Here is a 26271-nt window from a genome sequence, read left to right as displayed (position 1 = left end):
CAATGCTCCACATCCTTCCTGTGCTGTGGTGACCAGTACTACATCCACATGCAGTTTAAAAGATGTTTTGTACAGCTGCCACATGGTGCCTCAACTTTTGTACTTAATGCCTCAGACTATGTAGGCAGGGCCCTGGGGAGGGTGATAGAGCAGAGCGACATTGGAATATAAGTGCATGGTTCACTGAAAGTGGAGTCACAAGTAGACAGGATGGTGAAGAAGGCTTTTAGCATGCTTATGTTCATAAGTTAGGGCAATAAGTAAAAAATCACAAACAAGACAAAATCTGCAGATGCTGGAAATCCAAAGCAACGCACACAAAATGCTGGAGGAACTCAGCAGGCCAGGCAGCGTCTATGAGAAAAAAGTACAGTCGACTGTTTGGGTCAAAACCTTTCGGCAGGACACATGTTTGTCCAGCATTTTGTGTGTGTCGCAACAAGTATTAAAGCTGGGAGGCTGTGGTGCAGTTGTACATGGAGCTGGTGATGCCACACTTACAGTATTTTGTTCAGTTTCGGTAAACCTGTTAACAGTAAAAATGTTACTGAACAGGAAGGCATGCAGAAAAGATTTACAGGAGCTTGAGGGACTGAGTTAGAGGGAAAGTTTGAACAGGCCAGGACTTTACTCCTTAGACTGCAGGAAATGGGAAGTGATCTAGTAGATGATACTAAAATCAAAAAAGGGGTGATTGCAGCCAGTCTTTTTTAAGAGCCGGGAAATAATAACTAGAGGGCATAGGTTTAAGATGAGAGGAGAAAAATTTGATAGGATCTTGAGGGGTGACTTTATACATAAAGGATGGTATCTCTGTGGAATGAGCTGCCACAGAAAGTGGTTGATGCAGGTACAATAAATATTTTAAAAGACACTTGGACAGGTACAGAGATTGGGAAGGCTGTGTGCCAAACGCTGGCACAGGGACTAGCTTAGATTGATATGGTGACTAGCTTCGGTTGATATGAATCAGACAGGACTAAAGGAGAGTTTTGGTGCTGTGTATCTCCACGGGTCTATCAGATTACTGTACTTACTTTCTCATCCAAGTCATTTATAAAAACTTGATAAACGACAAAGGTCCCAGTACTAATCTCAGCGGTAAACCACTAGTTACAGATTTTCAGTTGAAAAACAGCCCTCCATCAGCAAGCACCCTCTGTCTCCTGCCACCAAGCCATGTAGCTCAGGTCCTATGTGTTTTAGCCTTTTGCACCGGAGTAAGCCTTTGTTAAAAGCATTGCTATAGTCCATGTTCCACACTGCCTTCATCAATTTTCTTAATTACCATCACAAAATACTGATTCAGGTTTTCTGAGACAGAATTTTCCTTGCACAAAACCATGCTGACTCCCCTAATTTGTCCCTGCTTTCCAAGTGAACACTAATCATGTCTTTCAGAATTGTTTCCAATAACTTTCTTATTATAAGTGTAAGACTCACCACCTGGAGAGGAGCAAGGATTTGGAAAGGATGAATCTAAAAGTAAACATTAGTAACAATATTTACTTGTGAGGTGAAAGCACACAGCAAATTTTATTGCAAAGTAGTAACAGCAGAAAAGATGATTTGGTTGTTTTTGTACTGAAGCCCAGTACAACAGGCTTATGGTGCCCTCTCGTGGCACAACTGATGTTATTGCCTCTGTTCTGGTCACTATTCTCCAGGATCAGGAAGAATTAAGAAGAATAATTCCACTCAAATGGACAATAAAGAGGTGATCCTGAGGAGGCATCACTGATATTTCAGTGAATATAATGGATTGTCAAATTTGATCTGAGCACAGCTTCCAATGGTACATGATGAAATTCAGGAGGGAATCTGAAGGTAGACCCACCCAAAGGATTTCAGCATAATATCAAATCTGATGCTCCAGCACACAGAGAGTGCTGTATAGTTGAAAAAAGCACCTCAGCACAAGCTCCTCAAGGACAATATGGGATGGGCAGGAAATATAGAATCATTGTCCTGCAATCTGTTTGGCCCACAGAGTCCTCGCTGCCCCCATTTCAAATAGTCCTACATGTTGAGGACTGTAAAACAAAGAATGCAATTCAGGTGTTTCCCAAACCAGAAACTCTGGATGAACTGGCAGATCCACTCCTGAGTGAAGTGTAGGACAGCAGTGTTCAAATCAGTTGATTATGACCTTTACAAGAAATCGAGATATGACCTATATTAAGCTGTCAGGAATGCCAAGAGACAATACTAGTCCAAAGTAAGAGTCCCAGGCCAGCCATCGTTTATGCGGGGCTTACATGATATAACAGGCTACAAACCAAAGTCTGACATCATCACTGACAACAGCACATCCTTCCCGATGAGCTTAATACATTCTCCGCACATTTTGAATGGAAGAGGTTTGGAAAGTCTCCACCCACCTTGATAGCTTACAATGCACCTGAACCCACAGTCACTGTTGAGGCCACAAGATCATTTTCTCGAGACTGAACTAGTTTAAGGTGGCACTGGTGAAGCTCAGCAGCTACTTATAGGTGACAAACAAAACGAAGAAAGCTACGAATTACTTTATTAATAATGATCACTGCAAACAATGGAGGCGAGGCGAGTGGAGCCTGTTGTGTCTCTACAACTACATATCAAGTAAGTAAAGGCACACACTTGGAGAAGGAGTTAACATGCACATTCACTTTGCAGAGAGAGCACCAAACCAAAGTACATGCATAAGTTATCAGTCAATAATTAGTGCTAATAATTGCTCTAAAAGAAATAGATCCGTGCATTACACTTCCTCCTCCATTAGATTAATGTAGGAGCAGGAGTAGGCCATCTGGCCATTTGAGCCTGCTCCGCCATTTATTATGATCATGGCTGATCATCCAACTCAGAACCCCGCCCCAGCCTTCCCTCCATACCCCCTGACCCCTGTAGCCACAAGGGCCATATCTAACTCCCTCTTAAATATAGCCAATGAACTGGCCTCAACTGTTTCCTGTGGCAGGGAATTCCACAGATTCACCACTCTCTGTGTGAAGAAGTTTTTCCTAATCTCGGTCCTAAAAGGCTTCCCCTCTATCCTCAAACTGTGACCCCTCGTTCTGGACTTCCCCAACATCGGGAACAATCTTCCTGCATCTAGCCTGTCCAATCCCTTTAGGATCTTATACGTTTCAATCAGATCCCCCCTCAATCTTCTAAATTCCAACGAGTACAAGCCCAGTACATCCAGTCTTTCTTCATATGAAAGTCCTGCCATCCCAGGAATCAATCTGGTGAACCTTCTCTGTACTCCCTCTATGGCAAGGATGTCTTTCCTCAGATTAGGGGACCAAAACTGCACACAATACTCCAGGTGTGGTCTCACCAAGGCCTTGTACAACTGCAGTAGTACCTCCCTGCTCCTGTACTCAAATCCTCTCGCTATAAATGCCAGCATACCATTCGCCTTTTTCACCGCCTGCTGTACCTGCATGCCCACTTTCAACGACTGGTGTATAATGACACCCAGGTCTCGTTGCACCTCCCCTTTTCCTAATCGGCCACCATTCAGATAATAATCTGTTTTCCTATTTTTGCCACCAAAGTGGATAACTTCACATTTATCCACATTAAATTGCATCTGCCATGAATTTGCCCACTCACCCAACCTATCCAAGTCACCCTGCATCCTCTTAGCATCCTCCTCACAGCTAACACTGCCACCCAGCTTCGTGTCATCTGCAAACTTGGAGATGCTGCATTTAATTCCCTCATCCAAGTCATTAATATATATTGTAAACAACTAGGGTCCCAGCACTGAGCCTTGCGGTACCCCACTAGTCACCGCCTGCCATTCTGAAAAGGTCCCGTTTATTCCCACTCTTTGCTTCCTGTCTGCTAACCAACTCTCCACCCACACCAATACCTTACCCCCAATACCATGTGCTTTAAGTTTGCACACTAATCTCCTGTGTGGGACCTTGTCAAAAGCCTTCTGAAAATCCAAATATACCACATCCACTGGTTCTCCCCTATCCACTCTACTAGTTACATCCTCAAAAAATTCTATGAGATTCGTCAGACATGATTTTCCTTTCACAAATCCATGCTGACTTTGTCCGATCATTTCACCGCTTTCCAAATGTGCTGTTATCACATCCTTGATAACTGACTCCAGCAGTTTCCCCACCACTGACGTTAGGCTAACCGGTCTATAATTCCCTGGTTTCTCTCTCTCTCCTTTTTTAAAAAGTGGAGTTACATTAGCCACCCTCCAATCCTCAGGAACTAGTCCAGAATCTAACGAGTTTTGAAAAATTATCACTAATGCATCCACTATTTCTTGGGCTACTTCCTTAAGCACCCTGGGATGCAGACCATCTGGCCCTGGGGATTTATCTGCCTTCAATCCCTTCAATTTACCTAACACCACTTCCCTACTAACATGTATTTCGCTCAGTTCCTCCATCTCACTGGACCCTCTGTCCCTTACTATTTCTGGAAGATTATTTATGTCCTCCTTAGTGAAGACAGAACCAAAGTAATTATTCAATTGGTCTGCCATGTCCTTGCTCCCCATAATCAATTCACCTGTTTCTGTCTGCAGGGGACCTACATTTGTTTTTACCAGTCTTTTCCTTTTTACATATCTATAAAAGCTTTTACAGTCTGTTTTTATGTTCCCTGCCAGTTTTCTCTCATAATCTTTTTTTCCCCTTCCTAATTAAGCCGATTGTCCTCCTCTGCTGAACTCTGAATTTCTCCCAGTCCTCAGGTGAGCCACTTTCTCTGGCTAATTTGTATGCTTCTTCTTTGGAATTGATACTATCCCTAATTTCTCTTGTCAGCCACGGGTGCACTACCTTCCTTGATTTATTCTTTTGCCAAACTGGGATGAACATTTGTTGCAGTTCATCCATGCAACTTTTAAATGCTTGCCATTGCATATCCACCGTCAATCCTTTAAGTGTCATTTGCCAGTCTATCTTAGCTAATTCACGTCTCATACCTTCAAAGTTACCCCTCTTTAAGTTCAGAACCTTTGTTTCTGAATTAACTATGTCACTCTCCATCTTAATGAAGAATTCCACCATATTATGGTCACTCTTACCCAAGGGGCCTCTCACGACAAGATTGCTAATTAACCCTTCCTCATTGCTCAAAACCCAGTCCAGAATAGCCTGCTCTCTAGTCGGTTCCTCGACATGTTGGTTCAAAAAACCATCCCGCATACATTCCAAGAAATCCTCTTCCTCAGCACCTTTACCAATTTGGTTCACCCAATCTACATGTAGATTGAAGTCACCCATTATAACTGCTGTTCCTTTATTGCACACATTTCTAATTTCCTGTTTAATACCATCTCCGACCTCACTACTACTGTTAGGTGGCCTGTACACAACTCCCACCAGCGTCTTCTGCCCCTTAGTGTTACACAGCTCTACCCATATCGATTCCACATCTTCCCGGCTTATGTCCTTCCTTTCTATTGTGTTAATCTCTTCTTTGACCAGCAACGCCACCCCACCTCCCCTTCCTTCATGTCTATCCCTCCTGAATATTGAATATCCCTGAACGTTGAGCTCCCATCCCTGGTCACCCTGGAGCCATGTCTCTGTGGTCCCAACTATATCATAATCATTAATAACAATCTGCACTATCAATTCATCCACCTTATTACGAATGCTCCTTGCATTGACACACAAAGCCTTCATGAATAGTCTGAGCTCTTCTGATGTGTATTGCATCCATTGTCACTCACAATTTGTTCTGGTAAGCTAATTCTGGAAAATATAGTCAGTGTGGAAGCAGTCTTTTCTGATGTGGTTGACTGCATTGGTATGACCTCTGGCCACCTCAAATAAGCATCCACAGCAATCAGATACGTGGAGTTCATGAATGGCCCAGCAAAGTCAATATGTACTCTTTGCCGTGGTGAAGACGGCCACTCCCACGGCTGTAACAGTGTGCCTGTGGGGGTGCATTTTGAACTTTGTGGCATCTCGAACAGCTTTTGGTTAAGTCTTCAATTCGTCTATCTGTCGCTGGCCACCACACATCACTCTAGGTGAGATTATCTTGATTGTACCCAGGTGTCCTACATGTAGATTATCTAACACTCTGGTGCACAGTTTAAAGGAAACCACAACATGAGATCTGCACATCAGCATTCTTTGACATACAGACAGATGGTCTTGTCTCACTGAGAACTCTGGAAACATAGGATTACCATGAGCTGGCCATCCTCGCATGGTGATGTCATCGACTTTTGACAATGTCGGGTCATTCCTTGTTTCTTTTTGTATATTGGAATTTGTTACCGGCAACTGGTCCTCCATTGTGGTGTGGAACACTTCTGCTGGGTCACACTATGAAGACTTTTCTTCTTCAGTTGCCAACAGTGGAAGACTTGACAAGCCGTCAGCGTTACTGTGCTGTTTGGTACCTTTGAACTCTGTGTCATAGGAGTGGGCTCCTAGGAACATGCCCAACGTTGTAACCAGGTAGCAGTCATCGCTAGGATTCCCATCCTGGCATTGAAAATGGACACAAGGGGCTGGTGATCTGTCACTAGAGTAAACTTTTGTCTGTAGAGGTGGTGGTGAAACTTCTTTATTTCCCATATTAGACTAACGGCCGCTCAGTCGATCAGTGTGTGCAGTTCTGCGCTTGTCAGTGATCTTGAAGCAAATGCAATCAGACGTTCAGATCCATCTTTCATGGTGTGTGACAAAGTGACACCAATGCCATAAGGGGACACATCACATGCCAGTCTGATGGGCAGAGATGTGTCATAATGTGTTAGCAGTTCATCTGATGTTATTAGTCTCTTTGTTTTCTTCAATGCTCTGTCACATCTTTCTGACAATTCCAACTTTGCTCCTGTCTGTGACAGTTCGTTCAGTGGATGCAGCACTGTAGCAATGTTTGGGAGAAACCAGTGGTAGTAGCTTACAAGGCCCAAGTGTGACCTGAGTTGTGAAACATTTTCCAGTTTAGATGCCTGTAGCTGTAACCTTCTCTTACAACTTATGTAACCCAAACTGTTTACTGACATGTTCACAATATTAGATTTCAGTCTTGATATCTCATATTTCTCTCTTTGTGCAGAGACCATACCTACTCAGACAGCAAAGCACTTTACCAAGGTTCTGGAGATGCTCTTCATCATCCTTGTCAGTCTCAATAATGTCATCAAGGTAACATGGTGTTCCTGAGATATCTTGGAGCACTTGGTCCATTGATTTTTGCCAAATTGCTGAAGCTGATGCGATACCAAAGACAAGATGATTATACTGGAACAGTCCCTTGTCAGTGTTGATTGTGAGGAATTTCCGGCTTGACTCCACATTCTCCATTTGTAGATAGGCTTGTGACAAGCCAATCTTTGAAAACCTCTCACCTTCTACCAAAGCTGCAAAAATTTATTCTGTTTGTGGTAAGGGATACTGCACAGCACGTAGCACTAGGTTGATGCTCAATTTGAAATTTCCACAAACGTGAACGGATCCAGTCTTTCCCTTCTTTATCACTGAGACAATGGGCATGACCCAATCACTCCAGAGAATGATTCTTGGAGAGAATGCCAGACACCTCCAAGCTCTGCAGTTTAGCATTCACTTCAGGACTTAGTGCATACGGCACCGGGCTTATGGAATTTTGGTGCTGCTGCTTCATCCAGTACAATTCTGGACTTCATGCTTTGAGTTTACCAGTCCCCTTCTCAAACACCTTCTCATTAGCATTAAGCAGCTGTGTCAGACTCTGGTTAGTGCTACCGTTTGGACTGCCGTTGCCTGTTGATGACACATTGAGAGCTATGATTGTTTGCCAGTCTAGTTGGATTTTTCTCAACCATTCATGTCCGAAAAGTTCTGGCCCTCCACTTTTCAACACATAAAGTTCTAGCTGTTGTGTTTGGCCTCTGTACATCAAGTTCACTTACAGTTGGTCTTTGGGGGACACTTTTTTTGCCTGTGTATGTTGTCAGCATCACTGAGGTCTTTTCTAATGGTAGCTTAGAAAACAGTTTGTTGTAGTCAGCCTCTGAAATTATGGACAAAGCTGGCCCTGTATCCAGCTCCATTTTCAGTTTTACACAGGACACTTTTATTGGATCCGGATGATTTTATGATCTGCTTCAGTAACGCTATATAATTCTAGGCATGATAGCTCAACTTTGTCAGACTCTTCCTTGTCTGATTCAGTTTCACATTTAGTCAACTTCTGCTTTTGTTTAGTTTTGTGTTTGAAACTTTTCACTTGCTGTGGTTTTTCTCTTTGTGACTTTTGTCTGCCTTGCACACTCTGTTTGTGACCTCGTCAGTAACATTTTCTACAAACATTTTCTTTGAACCAACGGTCATTGGCATCATGGGAAGATTTGCCACATTGATAACATTTTTGGCTTTTTGCACCATTCAGGGACATTTTGTATGTTTCACATTCTAATCTCTTTTTCTGTAGTTATGTCATATCCTTTGCCGCGGTGTCTAATGATATTGCAATGATCAATGCCCATTCTAAGGTTAGGTCTCTTTCTGACAGTAGCCTCTTTTGAGTGCTTTGACAATGCATTCCACATACAAGCCTGTCCCTTAATGCACCAGTAAGTCCATCTGCAAAGTTGCAGTACTGGGAAAGTTTGCACAGTTCTGCAGTGTATTCAGAAATGCTTTCATCCTTTGACTGGTTCCTTCTGTGAAAACTAAATCTCTCAGCTATTACTAGCAGTATTGGGTTCAAGTGATTTTGCAAAATGCAACAATTTTGTTGAATGTCTTGCTGGCTTTTCAGGAATACTAAGTTGTGTAAAAGTCTAGACATTCTAGTAGCCATTAAGTTAAGAACTGTGGAGACTTTCTTCACCTCATCTACATCTACTACTAATACGTTAACTCAGGCCTAGGGCTTTCTTCACCTTATCTACATTGTTAGCATTATAATACAGTTCAAACCTCTTGATATATGATTCCCAGTCCTCATTAGCACTATCAAATTCATCAACTTTCCAGACGAAGGCTATCGTCATTTTATTTTTACTTTAGCTTTGCTATAGGTGTGTCTCTCACTGGGTACTGTGCACCATAACTCACATGCCCTTTTCTAACATTGCTGAATGCCTTCTCCGTATTGGTTCACTCTTCCCTCTTGCTGTCCCTCTCCCTTCCTCCAAATTCTGTCATCTCGTAACTGTTAGTACAGTTGGTGATATTTGCTGGCATTCCGGTTCGTACCCATTGCCAATATGTTGTGTCAGTAGCATGAGCTATCAAATAAATAAAGGCACGCACTTGGAGAAGAAGTTGGTGTGTAAATTCCCTTTGCAGAGAGAGCAACAAAACAATCTGCATGCTTGTTGTCAGTCAGTAACTAGTGCTAAGGGAAGTCATTGCACTGAAAGAATTAGTTCGTCACATTACAGAGGCAAGGCAGGGTTGAGGCAGAGTCAAGGGAAATGGTGTCCTGAGAGCGATGAAAGACCCCTAAGTTTGATTGATTCAAGTGACAGGCTGAATTGGAAAGTTTGGGTACAGGCCGCATCGTGGCAGTGGGGTCCTGTCTCCAGAGTGGTCTGAGAGTGAGGAATGAACCATTGTTTGGACGATTTAAGCGCTGGGCCAGATTGAAAAGGTCAGGGTGTTGGGGCCGAAAGCAAGGGATGGGCCAGATCTGCTTGCTGTTCTGTGATGTTTTCTCAGCTCTGCACTGAGCAGTGACTGTTGCCTGCTCCAGCTGCACTGATGCCTGGCTTCGTGTCCATGGATTCATTTCTGCAAAACTTCAGTTCTGAATGTTATTTGCTTACTTTTGTTGTTTGAATGATTTGTTCTTTTACTCAGCACATTGGGTGTTTGAAAGTCTTTTTTTAATGGGTTCTTTTGGTTTCCTTTGTTTTGTGGCTGCCTGCAAGGAGACAAATCTCAAGGGTGTATAATGTATACACACTTTGATAATAAATGTACTTTGAGCTCTGGAAAGCATTTGGCCTAGATGGTGTCCAGGGTGTGTCCTGATGTCCTGTACTGATCAGCTGGTATTTGCAGACATTCGTAACCTCTGCCAGCTTCAATGTGAAGTTCTCACCTGCTTTTAGAAGAACATTATTAACTCAATATCTAAGAAAACACAAGGTAATACACCTTAATGATATTCCTCAATGGCTCTGACTTCCATGACCATGAAATGCTTCATCTGCAGCTGTGAAGATAAAACAGAGATGATCTTCCCCAATACCCCCATTACTGCTTTGCTCCATTTCCCCTCTCCACTCTCAGTCTTGATGCAGGGTCTTGATCCGAAACATCAACAATTCCTCTCTCGCACCCCCCCCACACACACACACACACATAGATGGTGCTTGATCTACAGAGTTCCTCCAGGAGTTTTGTTTTTGCTCCAGGTTCCAGCATCTACAGACTCCACTGTATCTTCATCTCCCAGTGTGAAGTCCGGGAGCTCGATACATCGTGACACACATCACTCAACACCTCCAATACCTGTTTGGGAGCCTGATACACTGCGACACACACCACTCAACCACCTCCAATACCTGTTTGGGAGCTTGATACACCATGACACACACCACTCAACCATTCTCCGGTACCTGCATGGCAGTATGTCAGCAATCTGTCTCATGCAGTGTCACACATTATTTTTAACAGAAGGAGACTATTCAACCCACAGGTGTTACTGGCTCTTTGAATAATCTGTCCAATTTCTTCACTCCACTTCTTGTCCCCAATATACTGAATGAACAGACATCCATGGACATGAGGAGCCCTCTATTTCCTCAAAGATGGGAAATATTGAGGTTAAGGTTGAGCCACCCTATGCTGGCAGGAAGAGAATTAGCCCAGGTTACCAAATAGCCTGAATTATGGTCACTAGATATTCTCTGAACCCTACCCCGCCACCTAAGGATCAAGTCAGAGAACTCCCTGTCTTAGGGCATGCGCAAGTCCCTCATGACTCCAGAGACATGGTGGGGGCATGAAGGGAGGGAGCAGTACGGAGCCACTCTTCACATTGTTCCACCTTCTCTCCTCAGAGAGTTTGAGCGAAACCACAGGAAAACCTGGGTGGCAATCACGGAATGTTCCAGCATCAGGGAAACATGGTGTGACATCACAGCAGACGTATCGTCAGATGTTGACTATGATCTGAAGGTTCGGGCAGAGCTTGGGAATGCCACTTCCAAGTGGGAATATCTCAGTAAGCTCTTCAATCGGAGAGAGAGTAAGTATGATGTGTAACTGAGGTTACAGATGACAGCTGAGTGTAGAGTTTTCACAGTAAGCTGGGTATCATTTCATGCAACATCGGTATTTTCACAAAAAACCAAGGTGGAACGATAAAGTCTGCACATGGCGCAGAATGTCCTGGCAATATGCTGGTGAGATTAATTGTCAAGAGGAAGGTAGGTAAGGATGCTTTGCACTTCTTTCTGTCTGTACAAGAGTATAATTGCACTTAGCTATGGACCAATGAACCAGAGGGTTGAGCTTAATCACACTGTGACAGATGGGGAATTATGATTCAAATAATTAAATAAAAACTGGAATTACATGATAAGTAAGGTCACAGTAATAACGACAATGGATTAACCAGGACACAAGGAACTGCATATACTGGAAGCTGAATCAACGATCAATCTACTGGAGGAAATCAGTAGGTCAAGCAGCCTCTGTGGGGTGAAAGGAATTGTCAACATTTTGGCTCGTGATGAAGGGTTTTGGCCTGAAGTGTCAACAATTCCTTTCCTCCCACAGATATTGCATGAACTACTGAGTTCCTCTAGCAGATTGCTTGTGCTCCATCAGATTAACTAATGTCTACCAAGGAATGAAGTCTGCCATCCTCACCCAGCTTGTCATGTATGACCCACTGACGTGGTTGACCCTTTCAGTTAGGACTGAAGAGAAATAGGCTATAAATCCTGGCATTGCCAGACATGTCCACATCTCCAAACAACTGCATAGAAATGAATTGTCATTAGAAATTTCCCAAATGTTTTCCTTCTGCGGCAATTTACCACATTACCCCTTTAAATGACGTGCCAAGGTCTTTGTCTTCCCAAGTCCAAACTGATGGCTGGCTAAGTACAGGTTTAGCAATAGCCAGTGCCATTGTTATTTAAGTTTGTCCACTGAGCTCACCATCCATTATGGCCATGTTTGGTTAGCCTAAAGGCACCAATTTTTTGGGTGCTAGCTATCTGCCATTCTTATGTTTCCTATTCATGTCATCTGAGATCAGAATCAGAATCAGGTTTATTATCACCAGCATGTGACGTGAAAATTGTTAACTTAGCAGCGACATTTCAATGAAATACGTAATATAGAAGAGGAAAAAAATTATAATAAAAAAAATTACAGTATACATATATTGAATAAATTTAAAAACGTGCAAAAAACAGAAATACTGTATATTAAAAAAAGTGAGGAAGTGTCTAAGGGTTCAGTGTCCATTTAGGAATCAGACGGCAGAGGGGATAAAGCTGTTCCTGAATTGCTGAGTGTGTGCCTTCAGGCTTCTGTACCTCCTACCTGATGGTAACAGTGAGAAAAGGGCATGCCCTGGGTGGTGGAGGTCCTTAATATGGACGCTGCCTTCTGAGACACCGCTCCCTGAAGATGTCCTGGGTACTTTGTAGGCTAGTACCCAAGATGGAGCCAACTAGGTTTACAACCCTCTGCAGATTCTTTCAGTCCTGTGCAGTAGCCCCTCCATACTAGACAGTGATGCAGCCTGTCAGAATGCTCTCCACAATACCTCTATAGAAGTTTTGAGTGTATTTGTTGACATGCCAAATCATTCAAACTCCTAATAAGGTATAGCTGCTGTCTTGCCTTCTTTATAATTACATTGATATTTTGGGACCAGGTTAGATCCTCAGAGATCTTGACACCCAGGAACATGAAACTGCTCACTCTCTCCACTTCTGATCCCTCTATGAAGATTGTTATATGCTCCTTCGACTTACCCTTCCTGAAGTCCGCAATCAGCTCTTTCATCTTACTGAAGTTGAGTCCTAGGTTGTTGCTATGGCACCACTCCACTAGTTGGCATATCTCACTCCGGTATGTCCTCTTGTCACCACCTGAGATTCTACCAACAATGGCTATATCGTCAGCAAATTTATAGATTATAGACTTATAGCCACACAGTCATGTGTATAGAGAGAGTAGAACAGTGGGCTAAGCATGCACCTTTGAGGTGCACCAGTGTTGGTCGTCAGCAAAGAGGAGATGTTATCACCAATCTGCACAGATTGTGATCTTCCGGTTAGTAAGTCACGGATCCAATTGCAGAGGGCAGTACAGAGGCTGAGGTTCTGCAACTTCTCAATCAGGATTGTGGGAATGATGGTATCAAGTGCTGAGCTATAGTCGATGAACAACATCCTGACATAGGTGTTTGTGTTGTCCAGGTGGTCTAAAACCATGTGGAGAGCCATTGAGTTTGGATCTGCCATTGACCTATTGTGACGATAGGCAAATTGCAATGGGTCCAGGTCCTTGCTGAGGCAGGAGTTCAGTCTAGTCATAACCAACCTCTCAAAGCATTTCATCACTGCAGATGTGAGTGCTACCGAGTGATAGTCATTAAGACAGCTCAAGTTATTCTTCTTAGGCGCTGGTATAACTGTTGCCTTTTTGAAGCAAGTGGGAACTTACGCCTGTAGCAGTGAGAGGTTGAAAATGTCCTTGAATACTTCTGCCAGTTGGTTGGCACAGGTTTTCAGAGCCTTACCAGGTACTCCATCTGGACCTTCTGCCTTGTGAGGGTTCGCTCTCTTTAAAGACAGTCTAACATTGGCTTCTGAGACAGGGATCACAGGGTCACCAGGTGCAGCAGGGATCTTCACAGCTGTAGTTGTGTTCTCCCTTTCAAATTGGGCATAGAAGGCATTGAATTCATCTGGTAGTGAAGCATCACTGCCATTCATGCTATGGGGTTAAAAGTTCTACTTTGAATTACCCTGAGCCTTTTGCTAAAAAGGAGTTAGGGTAAATGCTCAGGCTTAAGAGTTAGTTTGAGTCCACAGCAATGTGTGATAGGATTTCACTGATAATCAGGATGGGAAATGCCAGGTATTGCTTGTATTGAGCTGAGGACTATGCACGTTTACCTGCAGAAACCACTGCTGGTAGCTACCAAGGTGACTAAATGTGTCCACCACAAAACCATGCTAATAGTTCCCTGATATTGAAAGCCCCTCAGCTACATCATTCACTCATAAAGTAAGCTCAAATATTTCTTCATGCTCTGGCGGCTAATTAAGTAATCATCAAGTAACTAATTATTAATTTATTCTTCTACCTCCTACTCTGCAATTAATTCTCTGTAATGTCTTCACAACATCTAAAGAGGGAATGGTGTTTCACAATACAGTTCATTTAACATCATTTGTGATGTAGTCATACAGCAATAAAGTCTACTTTTGATATTATTGGATTATTGTAGAACATGGGCATTTCATGACTCTGCTGCCCAATATAAAGAAAACATCAGGTCCATACTTATGTATCCACTACAATCTCCCTCTTCTATTGGTCATTACTGTCCATCTCATAGAACATAGAATAGTACAGCACAGTACAGGCCCTTCGGCCCACAATGTTGTGCCGACCCTCAAACCCTGCCTCCCATATAAGCCCCCACCTTAGATTCCTCCATATACCTGTCTAGCAGTCTCTTAAACTTCACTAGTGTATCTGCCTCCATCACTGACTCAGGCAGTGCATTCCATGCACCAACCACTCTCTGAGTAAAAAACTTTCCTCTAATATCCCCCTTGAACTTCCCACCACTTACCTTAAAGCCATGTCCTCTTGTATTGAGCAGTGGTGCCCTGGGGAAGAGGCGCTGGCTATCCACTCTATCTATTCCTCTTATTATCTTGTACACCTCTATCATGTCTCCTCTCATCCTTCTTCTCTCCAAAGAGTAAAGCCCTAGCTCCCTTAATCTCTGATCATAATGCATACTTTCTAAACCAAGCAGCATCCTGGTAAATCTCCTCTGTACCCTTTCCAATGCTTCCACATCCTTCCTATAGTGAGGTGACCAGAACTGGACACAATACTCCAAGTGTGGCCTAACCAGAATTTTATAGAGCTGCATGATTACATCGCGACTCTTAAACTCTATCCCTTGACTTATGAAGCTAACACCCCATAAGCTTTCTTAACTACCCTATCCACCTGTGAGGCAACTGTCAGAGATCTGTGGACATGTACCCCGAGATCCCTCTGCTCCTCCACCCTACCAAGTATCCTGCCATTTACTTTGTACTCTGCCTCGGAGTTTGTCCTTCCAAAGTGTACCACCTCACACTTCTCCAGGTTGAACTCCATCTGCCACTTCTCAGCCCACTTCTGCATCCTATCAATGTCTCCCTGCAATCTTTGACAATCCTCTACACTATCTACAACACCACCAACTTTTGTGTCGTCTGCAAACTTGCCAACCCACCCTTCTACCCCCACATCCAAGTCGTTAATAAAAATCACGAAAAGTAGAGGTCCCAGAACGGATCCTTGTGGGACACCACTAGTCACAATCCTCCAATCTGAATGTACTCCCTCCACCACCACCTTCTGCAGGCAAGCTAATTCTGAATCCACCTGGCCAAACTTCCCTGGATCCCATGCCTTCTAACTTTCTGAATAAGCCTACCGTGTGGAACCTTGTCAAATGCCTTACTAAAATCCATATAGATCACATCCACTGCACTACCCTCATCTATATGCCTGGTCACCTCCTCAAAGAACTCTATCAGGCTTGTTAGACACGATCTGCCCTTCACAAGCCATGCTGACTGTCCCTGATCAGACCATGATTCTCTAAATGCCTATAGATCCTATCTCTAAGAATCTTTTCAACAGCTTTCCCACCACAGACGTAAGGCTCACTGGTCTATAATTACCCGGACTATCCCTACTACCTTTTTTGAACAAGGGAACAACATTCGCCTCCCTTGAATCCTCCGGTACCATTCCCGTGGACAACGAGGACATAAAGATCCTAACCAGAGGCTCAGCAATCTCTTCTCTCGCCTCGTGGAGTAGCCTGGGGAATATTCCGTCAGGCCCTGGGGACTTATCTGTCCTAATGTATTTTAACATCTCCTCCCAGTTTCTATCAATTCTTTTCAGATGTGACTCTCCTCACCTGCCCTCTGGTAGAAACATAGAACCATAGAAAACCTACAGCACAATACAGGCCCTTCAGCCCACAAAGCTGTGCCGAACATGTCCTTACCTTAGAAATTACCTAGGGTTATCCATAACCCTCTATTTTTCAAATCTCCACGTATCTGTCCAGGAGCTTCTTAAAAGACCCTATCATATCCGCCTCCACCACCGTCGCCGGCAGCCCATTCCATGCACTCACCACTCTCTGCATAAAAAACTTACCCCTGACATCTCCTTTGTACCTACTTCCAAGCACCTTAAATCTGTGCCCTCTTGTGCTAGCCACTTCAGCTCTGGGAAAAAGCCTCTGAATGTCCACATGATCAATGCCTCCCATCATCTTATACATCTCTATCAGGTCACCTCTAATGCTCCCTCGCTCCAAGGGAAAAAGGCCGAGTTCACTCAACCTATTCTCATAAGGCATGCTCCACAATCCAGATAACATCCTTGTAAATCTCCTTTGCACCCTTTCTATGGTTTCCACATCCTTCCTATAGTGAGGCGACCAGAATTGAGCGCAGTACTCCAAGTGGGGTCTGACCAGGGTCCTATATAGCTGCAACATTACCTCTCGGCTCCTAAACTTAGTCCCATGATTGATGAAGGCCAATGCACTGTATGCCACAGAGTCACCCTGCACAGCAACTTTGAGTGTCCTATGGACTCAGACCCCAAGATCCCTCTGATCCTCCACACTGCCAAGAGTCTTACCATTAATGTTATATTCTGCCATGATATTGGACCTGCCAAAATGAACCACCTCACACTTATCTGGGTTAAACTCCATCTACCACTTCTCAGCCCAGTTTTGCATCCACAACACTCCAAACTTTGTGTCATCAGCAAACTTACTAACCCATCACGCCACTTTCTCATCCAGGTCATTTATAAAAATCATGAAGAGTAAGGGTTCCAGAACAGATCCCCGAGGCACACCACTGGTCACCGACCTCCATGCAGAATATGACCCGTCTACAACCACTCTTTGCCTTCCATGGGCAAGCCAATTCTGGATCCAGAAAGCAATGTCCCCTTGGATAACATGCCTCCTAACTTTCTCAATAAGCCTGGCAGGGAGTACCTTATCAAATGCCTTGCTGAAATCCATATACACTGCATCTACTGCTCTACCTTCATCAATGTGTTTCGTCACATCCTCAAAAAATTCAATCACGCTCGTAAGGCACGACCTGCCTTTGACAAAGCCATGCTGACTATTCTTAATCGTATTATGCCTCTCCAAATGTTCATAAATCCTGCCTCTCAGGATCTTCTCCATCAACTTACCAACCACTGAAGTAAGACTCACTGGGCTATAATTTCCTGCACTATCTCTATTCCCTTTCTTGAATAAGTGAACAACATCCGCAACCCTCCAATCCTCCAGAACCTCTGCCATTCCCATTGATAATGCAACGATCATCGCAAGAGGCGCAGCAATCTCCTCCCTCACCTCCCACAGTAGCCTGGAATACATCTCGTCTGGTCCCAGTGACTTATCCAACTTGATGCTTTCCAAAAGCTCCAGCACATCCTTTCTTCATATCTACGTGTAGAAAAGATTGCTCATTAAACTCTGACCTTGGCTGATGAGACAACAGGGATCTCTCTGCTCTTTTCTAAATTCTACTAATCACTGTCCTTACTTATGATTGTCCGGGATGGACTTGGACCTTGTTAGGCTAGTATTGATTAGGCTACTTCTAGTTGCTAGAATCATTATGATTAGAGACATATTTAGAACATATATTGACTAATATAAAACATATGCTCAGTGGCCACTTTATTGGGAACAGGAATGGAACCCGGTGTGGTCATCTGCTGCTGTAGCCCATCCACTTCAAGGTTCAACATGTTGTGCATTCAGAGATGCTTTTCTGCACACCACTGTTGTAACACGTGGTTACTTGAGTTACTGTCGCCTTCCTGTCAGATTGAACTAGACTGACTATTTTCCTCTGACCTCTCTCAGTAACAAGGTGTTTTTGCTCACAGAAACGTTGCTCACTGGATGTTTTCATTTTTGCACCATTCTCTGTAAAGTCTGTGCATGAAAATCCCAGGAGATCAGCAGTTCTGAGGTACTCATCTGGCACCACCAATCATTCCATGGTCAAAGTCACTTAGATCACATTTCTTCCTCATTCTGATATTTGGTCTGAACAACAATTGAACATCTTGACCATGTCTGCACGCTTTCTTGCATCGAGTTGCTGCCACATGATTGGCTGATTAGATATTTGCATTATTGAGTATGTGGGTGTACCTAATAAAGTGGCCACTGAGTGCATATATTACAAACATATTCTTTGAGAGACTAGCCATGCCTCACATCAACTCCAGCCTCCCGGACATCTTTAACCCACTGCAATTTGCCTGTAAAATAGTAATAAGTTGTGTACTTGTGGGAGGATACTGTAATAGGGAATATAAGGCCAGGATAGAATGGAATAAAATAGCATATATAAAATTCTTAATTTGTTCACCTTAATCAAGAAACAGAAGTTGACTTATGAATTTACTTTCTTTCAAGCCATTCTGACAATACCAATGTTGACTGTTGAAGTGAGTGGTGTCTTGATTACACTGGATGTCAGTGAAGTAAAGGAGAACATCAACGCTTATATATATTACTGGGAGAAAGGAGTGCAGCAGCAGGTAGGAAACTTGTTATAGTACTTGGTTTAACACATTACTGTCCGTCATGGCACGTGGCTTTGTCGTTAACAAGGAATTGGGAATTAAGACAGATACTATTGGAAATGCTCAATAGGTTGGGCAGCATCTGAGAAGAGAGAAACAGAGTTAATCTTTCAGGCCAATTAGCTTTTCTCAGAAAGCATAAGGAGCTAAAGCGACTAAGTGGAGTTAAGGTACAGGTCAGCTATCAACTAATAGAAAGATAAGCAGGTTCCAGTGATCTATAGACAATGCTCATTTCTCACTCAGTTTGCTGTCCATTGTATTTTTTCTGTAGATTAAGAATGGTGTTTAGATCTCCTATTCCATTTTGTGTTTATTAATTGCAGGTCATGAGTGTTTTTATGGAGCAAAATCAGAGACCTTACTATCTGCGCGTGCAGAAGAGAGTCACATACTGTTTCCAAGCACAGCTCTGTATCTTAGAGTACAACAAGTCCAGTTCCTTCAGCGACGTTATCTGCCAGGCAGTCAGTGGCGGTGAGTGGATTTGTCGTTCTATGAAATGCCAGTATAATTATGTCTCAATGCCTCAAAGTCATCTGCACACACTCCAGGTAAAGAGCATAAAGTGTAATTTTACTTTGATTTCTTAGTGACTGTGGAGTCATAGAGTTGTACACATAGAATGGAGGCATTGGCCCATCATATATGTTCCTAACTTTTTGCCTATCTAATTCCATTTGCCTGCATTAGGACTGCAGCCTTCTATGTCTTTCATATTTGAGTACTTGGCTAAATGCCTCTTAAATGTAGTGATTATATCTGATTCCATGACTTTCTCTTATCCAGATGCCAGTCACTCTCTGTGTAAAAACTTTTCTTCTCAGATTCTCTTTAAAACTTCTTCTTCCCATAAATTTATGCCTTTTTTTTCTGACACCTCTACTATGGGGAAAAGATTCTTTAAGAGCAACCTACTCTTTCTATGCTTCTCATAATTTTACGTAGGTCATCCTTCAGCTCTGTTCACTCCAGGGAAAACAAACTCAGCCAATCCACTCTTTCCCCTGAAATCATCCAATCCAGACAACATACTGATGAACCTGCAGCACAATCCTTCCTAAAATGTACATGGTACTCCAAGTGCAATCAAACCAGCAGCACATTCTATCCTCCCATGTACAAAGGCAAGCATGCCATATGCCTTCTTCACCACTATCTACCTGTGTTGCTGCTTTCAAGGAACTCTGAACTTGAACTCCCAACTCTCTGTTCATTAACATCCCTTAGGCCCCTACCATATGCTGTAAATGTCTTACACTTACTTGACTTCCCAAAATGATCACTTCTTAAAATTAGCTTCATCTACCCAACTGCTCCCAACTTTCTAGCTCATCTATACCCTGCTGATGCCTTAAACAAGCTTCATCACCAGCCACCACACCAATTTTTGTGTCATCTACTAATCATATCTATTTCATTTATCTCCTCATACAACTTGTTAAACATCACATGTGATGGAACTAATTTGCCAGTTTTACATCATTCTGCATGTTTGTGGATGATTCCTGGGTAGTCCTCTGTCAACCATCAATGCCAATTTATCATTGTCTCCAAATTTAGAAGTTGTCGTTATGATTTCAAAAGTCATGTCATTGATTTAGAATGAACAGCAATAGGTTCATAGCTGATACTTCTTGGATCGAACAATTTTCCCCTCTGCCTCTCTGAATGTCCATCATCCTTCTCAACTCTCAAAGTTCAAAGTTCAAAGTAAATTTATTATCAAAGTACATGCATGTCACCATATACAACCATGAAATTCTTTTCTTGCGGGCATATTCGATAAAACCAATAACCATAATAAAATCAATGAAAGACTGCACCCAACAAGGTGAACAACCAGTGTGCAAAAGACAACAAATTGTTCAAATACAAAAGAAGAAACATAATAATAATAAATAAGCAATAAATATCAAGAACATTAGATAAAGTGTCCTTGAAAATTAATCTATAGATTGTGGGAACAGTTCAGTGATGGGCAAGTGAAGTTGTGTGAAGTTATCCCTATTGGTTTAAGAGCCTGAAGATTGAGGGGCAATAACTGTTCCTGAACTTGATGGTGTGAGGCCTGAGGCTCTTGGACCTTCTTTCTGCTGGCAGTGAGAAGAGAGCATGACCTGGGTGGTGGGGTTCCCAAATGACGCATGCTGCTTTCCTGCAACAATGCTCTGTATAGATGTGCTCACTGGTGAGGAGGGCTTTACCTGTGACGGACTGGGCTGTATCTATCATTTTTTGTAGAATTTTCTGTTCAAGGGCATCGGTGTTTCAATACCAGTCTGTGATGCAGCCAGTCAATATACTCTCCACCATATATCCATAGAAGTTCATCAGAGTTTTAGATGTCATGCCGAATCTTCACAGATTTCTAAGAAAGTAGAGGTGCTGCCGTGTTTTCTGCGTAATTGCATTTATGTACCTGTCCAAGAACAGTTCCACTGAAATGATAATACCGAAGAGTTTAAAATTGCTGACTCTCTCCAGATCCCCTGATGAGGACTGGCTTATGGACCTGAAGTTAATAATCAGTTTCTTGGTCTTGCTGACATTGAGTGAGAGGTTGTTGTTGTGGCACCACTCAGCCAGATTTTCAATCTCCCTCCTATATGCTGATTCATCACCATCTTTGATTCTGCAAATGACAAGTGCGGTGCCGTCTGCAAATTTAAATCTGTTATTGGAGCTGTGCTTAGCTACACAGTCATACTTGTAAAGTGAGTAGAGCGGGGGCTAAGCACACAGCCTTGTGGTGCACCTGTGCTGATGGAGATTGTGGAGCAGATGTTGTTGCCAATCTGAACTGACTGCAGTCTGCAAGTGAGGAAATCAAATACTGTATCCAATTGCACAAGCAGTTATTGAGGCCAAGGTCTTTAGGGGATGACAGTATTGAATGCCAAGCTGTAGTCGATAATGAGCAGCCTGATGTGCACACCTTTTCTGTCCAGGTGCTCCAGGGTTCAGTGAAGAGCCAATGAAATGGCACCTTTTGTAGTCCTGTTGTGCCGGTAGGCAAATTGGAGCAGATCCCAGTTGCTTCTCAGGCAGGTGTTGATATGTTTCATCACCAACCTCTCAAAACACTGTGAATGTAAGTGAAACTGGATGATAGTCACTGAGGCAGGTTACCACATTCCTCTTAGGCACTGGTATAATTGAAGTCTGCTTGAAGTGAGGTGGGTAGCTCAGACTGCCAAAGCAAGAGGTTAAAGATCTCAGTGAACATTCCAGCCAGTTGATCAGCACAGGTCTTTAGTACTCGGCCAGGTACCCCATCTGGACTGGATGCTTTCTGTGGGTTCACCCTCCTGAAGGATGCTCTCATATCGGCCTCAGAGACTGAATTGAGCGGCTGTAGGAGTTTGTGATAGTACTTCCACGTTTTAATGGTCAAAGTGAACATAGAAGGTATTGATCTCGTCTTGAAGTGAAGCCCTGCTGTCACCTATGTCACTTGATTTCACTCTGTAAAAGGTGATAACACTCAAGCCCTGCCACAACTGTTAAGTATCATTTATTGATTCAAGTTTAGTCCGGAATTCTGATTTCGCCCATGAGATGGCTTTCAGGAGATTGTATCTGGACCTCTTGTAACTTTCTTGGGCACCTGACTTGGATGCTTCAGATCTGGCCCTCAGCAGATTGCGGAAATTATGGTTCATGCAGGGCTTCAAGTTGGCGAAGACCCTGAATGACTTTATATGGACACACTCAATTATGACTGTTTTTATAAAGTCCATGACAACCATGGTGCATTCATTTAGATCCCCAGATGAGCTCTCGAATATGGCCCAGTCCACTGACTGGAAGCAATCCTGTAGCTGTTCCTCTACCTCTTGCAACCACCTCTTTGTAGTCCTAATCTCTGGGGTTTTGCTCTTTAGCCTCTGCCTGTATGCAGGTAGGAGAAGGACCGCCAAGAGATCAGATTTCCCAAAATGTGGTCTGGGCATGAAACGGTAGGCATTCCTTATCTTAGTGTAGTGGTAGTTTAAAGTAATGCATACAAAATACTGGAGGAACTCAGCAGGCCAGTAAAACAGTTGACATTTTAAGCCAAGACCCTTCATCAGGACAGCAGTGGTATAGCAGTAGTCCAGTGTGTTGCGACCACTGGTGCTGCAGTTTATATACTGATAGTGATTGGAAAGGGATTTCTTCAAGCATTCCTGATTGAAATCCATGAGTATGATTTGAAATGTGCAGGGTGGACTATTTCTCGTTTGGTGATGGCGTCGTGCAGTATAAGAACGTAAGACCATAAGATATAGGAGCAGAAGTAGGCCATGCAGCCTATTGAGTTTGCTCTGTCATTAAATCATGGACTGATCCAATTCTTCCAGTCATCCCCACTCTCCTGCCTTCTCCTCATACCCTTTGATGCCTTGGCTAATCAAGAACCTATTTATCTCTACCTTAAATACACCCAATGACTTGGCCTCCACAGCCACTCGTGGCAACAAATTCCACAGATTTACCACCCTCTAATTTCTCCGCATCTCTATTCTAAATGGACGTCCTTCAATCCTGAAGTTGTGCCCTCTTGCCCTCGACTCCCCTACCATGGGAAATAACTTTGCCATATCTAATCTGTTCAGGCCTTTTAACATTCGGAATGTTTCTATGAGATCCCCCCTCATTCTCCTGAACTGCAGGGAATACAGCCCAAAAGCTCCCAGATTTTCCTCATACAGTAACCATTTCATTCCTGGAATCATTCTCGTGAATCTTCTCTGAAACCTCTCCAATGTCAATATATCCTTTCTAAAATAAGGAGCCCTCAAACACCTCATTATAGTCGGCTGCTGATGGTATGTAAATTGTGGTCATAATCACGGAGGGAAACTCTGTTGGTAAATAGAACTGTCGGCATTTGATCGTTAGATGTTCAAGGTTGGGAGAACATGAGTACGACAAATCCGCCACATCGGAGTGTAATGTTCAATCAGGTTTGTGGGTCTGGCAAGTGATACAGACAGCACTCTCTGCAAATAGGTATATTAATCATTTATTTACAAACAGCAAAAATTCAACCAAATATTCATGTTCCCCAAGTTACAGACAATACAAAGCCAAATACTCAATGGACATGCGTACATTTAACAAACATACACTCACAACATGCTGGAGGAACTCAGCAGGTTGGGCAGCATCGGTGGAAATGATGTGTCGATGTTTCGGGCTGGAACCCTTCGTCAGGACTGTAGAGAGAAAGGGCAGAGGCCCTATAAAGAAGGTGGGGGAGGGTGGGAAGGAGAAGGCTGGTAGGTTCCAGGTGAAAAACCAGTAAGGGAAAAGACAAAGGGGTGGGGGAGGGAAAGCAGGGAGGAGGTAGGCAGTTGGGGGAGGGGGCTGAGTGAAATAGGGATAGAGAAAGGGAGGGGGAGGGAATTACCGGAAGTTGCAGAATTCAACTTTCGGTATTTTAACAAACATACTTAGTTAAAACAGCATACCTTCCCAATGATCAAGTCTTAATCAAAGCAAGAAGAGAGCAAGCTCCTTCCACGTCCAGGATATTTGAAATTGGACACCAACCAGCTATCCAATGGGAAAAGCAGCTGCAGTTTCTAAACTAACCAATCACAATGAAAGTGACTTTCAACAATCAGAATAAGGCATGCCCCCACAGGACACAGAGCACCACCGAGACTTTATCACAAAACACACATCCCCACCTTTTGCCTTTTCCGAATCGCAGTTCAGACCATCTTGTGTACCCAGAAGCCTTCAGGTCTGATTGCCATTATCTGATGTACTCTGATTAAGCCACGTCTTGCTAAAACACAAAAGGCAGCAACCCTCATTTCTCTATGATACATCAATTTTGTCCTTAGGTCCTCAAATTCATACTCAAATTTGTTCTCCAGTGACAGCACATTTGCTAATAAAATGCTGGGTAGGGGGGCCTCATTCCTCTCCCTTTCTATTCTCTATTCTGCAGCTTGATAATGTCTTTGTGCCTGTCCCCAAACTCTGCAGAATCCGACTATATTTATTAACTTATGCATGTGATTCCTTATTTAGTGCTGTTTGGAAATTCCAGTAAATTATATCCATTACATTAATCCTGTTACCCCCTCAAAGAAATCAGTTAGGTTAGAGAAGCATGACTTCTATCTTGTTTTTGAACCTCGACTATTCAATAGTTGTACTTCTGCTTTCTAAATATTTTTCCCATGTTTTATTCCCCAAGTTGTATCTGTTAATTACTTCATAAATAATTTGGTTAAACTTTCACTCAGATCACTTCAATTCCCTTGACTTTCAAATATTTTGATCAACTGTACTTTTGCCAGGATGCCATTTGAAATGGGAATCCCCCTAACTCATGTTTTTTAACAGTTTGGTCTTGCCTCATCTCTATCTGCTATTTACATTCCAGTAAGACTGTTTTCACCAGCAACCCTCACTCCTCCCAGCATGTTTCTCACTCTGCTCCTTCAGACTTTGTCTACACAGACACTGGACACTTATCAGTTGCTTACCTGCCCTTTCTTATATGAATTTAGAGACTCCATGACAGAAGTTTATGTCACCACAGGGACAAATGAATTCGGCTCCATCCTGTCCATATACAACATCTAGGTACTCTCCTTCCAAGGAGACACAGAATACAGTTTAGTAAAGTATATGGCCAGTTTGATGGGCGTAGTGTACAAGTGCCCTATTTGACAATGGGACACCGAGAAAGAGACGCAGAAAGAGATAAGGCAGAGAAACAAGCCCTTCCGAAGACATGCAAACATCAACCACCCATTTACACTAACATTACATTAATCCCATTTAATTCTCTCAACATTCTGATCAATTCCCCTCAGTGTCTCAATTCACCTGCACACTAAAAGCAATTTACAGTGGCCAGTTAACCTACCTGCCGGCCGCTGGTGTTGTGGCATCCTCACCGGACTTTGAGGCCAGTGGTCACTGGTTCAAATCCAGCTGGCTCCTTGAATGCTTTCCACCTGTGCTGAGCTGAGCTTTGAGCTGTAAACTCGGCCTCACAAAAAACAGATGAATGCTAAAGAAGCAGCAAGATTGCCATCCGATGCGCCACAAGGCACAGGGAGCATTAGCACAATTAACCTACAAACCAGCATATCTTTGGGATGTGGGAAGAAACCAGAGCTTCTAGAGGAAACCTGTGTGGTCACAGGGAGGACGTGAAAACTCGATACAGACAGCAGCCGGGGTCAAGATTGAACCAAGGTATCTGGCACTGTGAGGTAGCAGCTCTACCACTGTGCAGCACTAAAGCTAAACTTAAAATCCTACACCGCACAGGATTAGGTACTGATCAAAGAATAGCTGATGTCAGAACAATTATTCAGCATTATAACTCATGTGAATTTCTGTTGAATTTTCATGCTTTGCTCCATATCTCTGAAAGCTGAATAAGTGATGTAATTCTAATATTGTG

General features: G+C 43.1%; 1 protein-coding gene across 1 annotated transcript in view; it reads left to right on the top strand.

The window, feature by feature from the left end:
* crfb16 (cytokine receptor family member B16) overlaps positions 1-26271 on the top strand; it is a 72288-nt gene that overhangs the window by 35540 nt on the left and 10477 nt on the right. The window contains exons 3-5 of the mRNA XM_072254661.1: positions 10991-11178; positions 18679-18803; positions 19175-19325. Of these exons, the coding sequence (XP_072110762.1) occupies positions 10991-11178; positions 18679-18803; positions 19175-19325 (464 nt within the window). The remainder of the gene's footprint in view (positions 1-10990; positions 11179-18678; positions 18804-19174; positions 19326-26271) is intronic.

This window comes from Mobula birostris, chromosome 4, assembly GCF_030028105.1.
Source record: "Mobula birostris isolate sMobBir1 chromosome 4, sMobBir1.hap1, whole genome shotgun sequence".
NCBI classification, from domain to species: domain Eukaryota; kingdom Metazoa; phylum Chordata; class Chondrichthyes; order Myliobatiformes; family Myliobatidae; genus Mobula; species Mobula birostris.
The sequence above is the reverse complement of the archived record's forward strand: the minus strand, read 5'-3'. Positions and strand labels throughout refer to the sequence as shown.